Genomic DNA, 3,902 nt, shown 5'->3' with positions numbered 1-3,902 from the left:
GCCATTGTGACACTGCAGGGCCTTGTGTAACCAACGGGGTTTCGCCATTTTGACAGTGAGAAACCAAGGAGATCATTGGGAGACTCCAGGGCCCAGTGGAACCAAGGGGCTGTTCTGACACTGCGGGGCCTCATGGAACCAAGGGGACATTGTGACACTGCAGGATCCTGTGTAACCAAGGGGCCACTGTGACATGATGGGGCCTCAAGGGATCCGGAAGAACGCTGTGACACTGTGTGGCTCATGGAAACAAGGAGTCCATTGTGACACTGAGGGCACTTGTGGAACCGCAGAGACCTTGGTGACAGTGTGGGACCTCATGTAACCATGGGGCCATTGTGACACCCTGGGGCCCCATGGAACCAAGGGGCCACTGTGAAACTGCAGCACCAACGAGATCATTGTGACACTGTGAAGCCCCATGGAACCAAGAAGAGCATTGTCACATTTCGGGGACCCAGGGAACCAAGGAGAGCATTGTTGCTCTGCATGGTCTCATGGAACCAAGGAGAGCAGTGTGACAGTGCAGGGCCTGGTATAACCAAGAGGCCACTGTGATACTGAGGGGCCCCTTGAAACCAAGGACATCTTTGCAGATGACACCAAGCTGGGTGTGAGTGTTGATCTGTGGGAGAATAGGGGGGCTCTGCACAGGGACCTGGACAGGCTGGATCCAGAGACCAAACCCAACCCAAGGTGAGGTTTAACAAGACAAAGTGCCAGGTTCTGCACTTTGGCCACAACAACCCCTGCAGCACTACAGGCTGGGGACAGAGTGGTTGGACAGCAGCCAGGCAGGAAGGGACCTGCAGGGACTGAGGGACAGCAGGCTGGACATGAGGCAGCAGTGTGCCCAGGTGGCCAAGAAGGCCAGTGGCTCCTGGCCTGGATCAGGAATGGTGTTGCCAGCAGGACCAGAGCTGCTGTGCCAGCACTGATCTGCCCCCAGCTCTGCACACAGACATTGCTGCTGCAGCTCCAGAGAAGGCAACAAAAGGGCATCTCTGCAGAAAACTTTGCTGGGAGATCCTTTAGTTCCTTTAAAGCCACCAAGAGCACAGTCCCTCATTGACACAGTCTGTTGCCAGAGGGAAGGTGGAGAGAAACAAAATGAGAAATTATACAAACAATGACTGTTTTGTGGACAATATGCAAAAAAATAAAACAAAGGAAACAAATCTCCAAAATTAAACTAACAAGAAGCATCAAAGACAACTTTTATTACAAGTGATTTTCAGAAATTGCCCAGCAGTTTAATGTTTCTGAAAGCATCCAGTCATCAGTGTCCACACTGCAGCCTTGAGCTCCTGGTTCCTCAGGCTGTAGATGAGGGGGTTCAGGGCTGGAGGCACCACCGAGTACAGAACTGACAGAGCCATATCCAGGGATGGGGAGGACATGGAGGGGGGCTTCAGGTGGGCAAATATCCCAGTGCTGAGGAACAGGGAGACCACAGCCAGGTGAGGGAGGCAGGTGGAAAAGGCTTTGTGCCGTCCCTGCTCAGAGGGGATCCTCAGCACAGCCCTGAAGATCTGCACATAGGAGAAAACAATGAACACAAAACAGACAAAACCTAAACAAACACTAACTGCAATGAGCCCAAATTCCCTGAGGTAGGAATTGGAGCAGGAGAGCTTGAGGATCTGGGGGATTTCACAGAAGAACTGGCCCAGAGCATTGCCATGGCACAGGGGCAGGGAAAATGTATTGGCTGTTTGCAGCAGAGCATTGAGAAAGGCACTGGCCCAGGCAGCTGCTGCCATGTGGGCACAAGCTCTGCTGCCCAGGAGGGTCCTGTAGTGCAGGGGTTTGCAGATGGACACGTAGCGGTCGTAGCACATGATGGTCAGGAGATAAAATTCTGTTGCAAGAAAGAAGAAAATCAGAAATACTTGGGCAGCACATCCTGTGTAGGAGATGGTGGTGGTGTCCCAGAGGGAATTGTGCATGGCTTTGGGGACAGTGGTGCAGATGGAGCCCAGGTCGCTGAGGGCCAGGTTGAGCAGGAAGAAGAACATGGGCGTGTGCAGGTGCTGGCCGCAGGCTACGGCGCTGATGATGAGGCCGTTGCCCAGGAGGGCAGCCAAGGAGATGCCCAGCAAGAGGCAGAAGTGCAGGAGCTGCAGCTGCCGCGTGTCTGCCAATGCCAGCAGGAGGAAGTGGCTGATGGAGCTGCTGTTGGACATTTGCTGTGTCTTGGCATGGGGACCTGTTCATGGAGAAAGGACAGTGCCAAGTCAGGAGAGGCTGCTTTGAGCCAGACCTGGGCCATTCCCTGCAGACTGTCCCACTGGGACTCACCAACCCTTGTTCCTGCCCTGGGAAAACCTTTCCCCATGTCCCTGCCTGAGCTCCAGCTGTGCTGGCTGAGTGTGCCAGGAGCAGCCAGGCCTGTGCATGGGGGCTCTCAAGGAGCCATCCCTGCCATCCTGCCCTGGGTTTGCAGCCATGTGGCAGAGGGACAAGGCTGGATATTCAGGATTTGGCAATGGAATCACTCCTAATGCAGAAAGGCTTGGTTGCATCTGCATTCCCAAGTCTAAAGGATGGCAGGAGCTGGTTTTAGGAATTGTTTTCCTACCCACACATCATTGTTCCTGGCTCTCTGAGGTCAGAAATCCCCAGCATTCCTGCTGCACTCCAAGTTTGCCACTGAGAGATGTGAGAGACGAAAGATTCCCTGTGGCTCAGGGAAGGTGAGGGGCTGGATGGGCTTGTTCCCAACTGCCCTGGCTTTGCACCTTTGGCTGCAATCAGAGCACAGTCACACTCCTGGGTCACTCTGGATAAACCAGACCAGAGGCATCCCTGAATATCTCACCCTCACTCAAGGTCACCGGGCAAGGTCTCAGCACTCCCTTTTGCCAAGAACACTCACGGCTCCCTTGGCAAACTCAGCAGCACTTCCCCAGCTGTGGCAGCTCTGCCCTTCCCCATGGGACATTCAGGGAATGGCCAGAGGCTCTGGCACAGATTTGCACCCAGGAGGGCAGCTCAGAGCTTGGAAGGGCACAGCAAGGAGATCCCTGGCTGTGCCCATGATGGGATCTCAGGGAGGGGGCTCAGCTCATTCCCCTTTTCCATGGACTGCTTTGCCCACAGCCCCACAGGTCCCAGGGAAGCTTGGACACCCCATTCCCATGGACACCCCTGCCTGGCAGGAATGCCAAGGGCAGTGCCTGACTCAGCTGCTGCAAATGCCAGAGCCTCCCTGAGAGCAGCAGATAACAGTGACAATACCAGGGTAGGGCAGAAACAAGAGAAGATGCTGTGGTGCTGTGCCTGAGAGGGCAGGGCAGAGACAGCCGGGCACTTAGGACAGTGTTCCTGTGCCCAGCTGTGCCCGGCACCTCCCACACACCAACAGTGCCCTCCTGCCCCAGCACTGCTCTCTTCAGCCCCTCTCCTTGCCTGAGCATCTCCCTGGGCCTGGACATTCCCTCCTGAGAGGAGCCTTGTCCCTGCCTGCGCTCACAGAGCCCATCCCACCCTGTGTGCCCTGGCCCCGGCCCTACAGAAAGCTGCCTGTGTGCAGGGCCCTGGCTGGGGCAGGCTCTGTGTGCAGGTGGGCAAGGGCAGCTCAGGAGAGCCCTGCTGGGCCCTGCAGAGGTGATGCTGCTGCTGTCCAGGGCTGAGGAGTGGCTGAGGGCCCTTTGGGAGGCTCCCAGCAGAGACTGACCACCCAAAGTTACAGTTCTGGTGTCCCTGTAAATGTTCCAACATTCCTTTGGTGATCCTGTGTGTCCCTTTCAACTCAGAATGTTCTGTGATTCTGAGATTACAATTCCTGTTCTGCCTCTCTCATCCCCCTGTTGCATATAACCAAAAGAGAAAAAAACTCCTTGCAACTGTGTTAGAACAGTAAAGTAAAAACCAGACATTTACTGGAAGCTTCCAGGTGT

The 3,902-nt window shown here is 55.1% G+C and overlaps 1 protein-coding gene across 1 annotated transcript; it reads right to left on the bottom strand.

The window, feature by feature from the left end:
- Window positions 1–1,238: 1,238 nt before the first annotated feature.
- LOC135302283 (olfactory receptor 14A16-like) lies at window positions 1,239–2,186 on the bottom strand. Its single transcript, XM_064422672.1, has one exon. The coding sequence runs from the start codon at window positions 2,184–2,186 to the stop codon at window positions 1,254–1,256; it is 933 nt and encodes a 310-aa protein (XP_064278742.1). The 3' UTR covers window positions 1,239–1,253.
- Window positions 2,187–3,902: the final 1,716 nt, after the last annotated feature.

Source organism: Passer domesticus, chromosome 6 (assembly GCF_036417665.1).
Source record: "Passer domesticus isolate bPasDom1 chromosome 6, bPasDom1.hap1, whole genome shotgun sequence".
NCBI classification, from domain to species: Eukaryota; Metazoa; Chordata; class Aves; order Passeriformes; family Passeridae; genus Passer; species Passer domesticus.
The sequence above is the reverse complement of the archived record's forward strand: the minus strand, read 5'-3'. Positions and strand labels throughout refer to the sequence as shown.

What these genes read in the sequence shown, in the direction of transcription:
- LOC135302283 (XM_064422672.1), bottom strand. Translation starts at nt 2,186, where the DNA reads ATGTCCAACAGCAGCTCCATCAGCCACTTCCTCCTGCTGGCATTGGCA.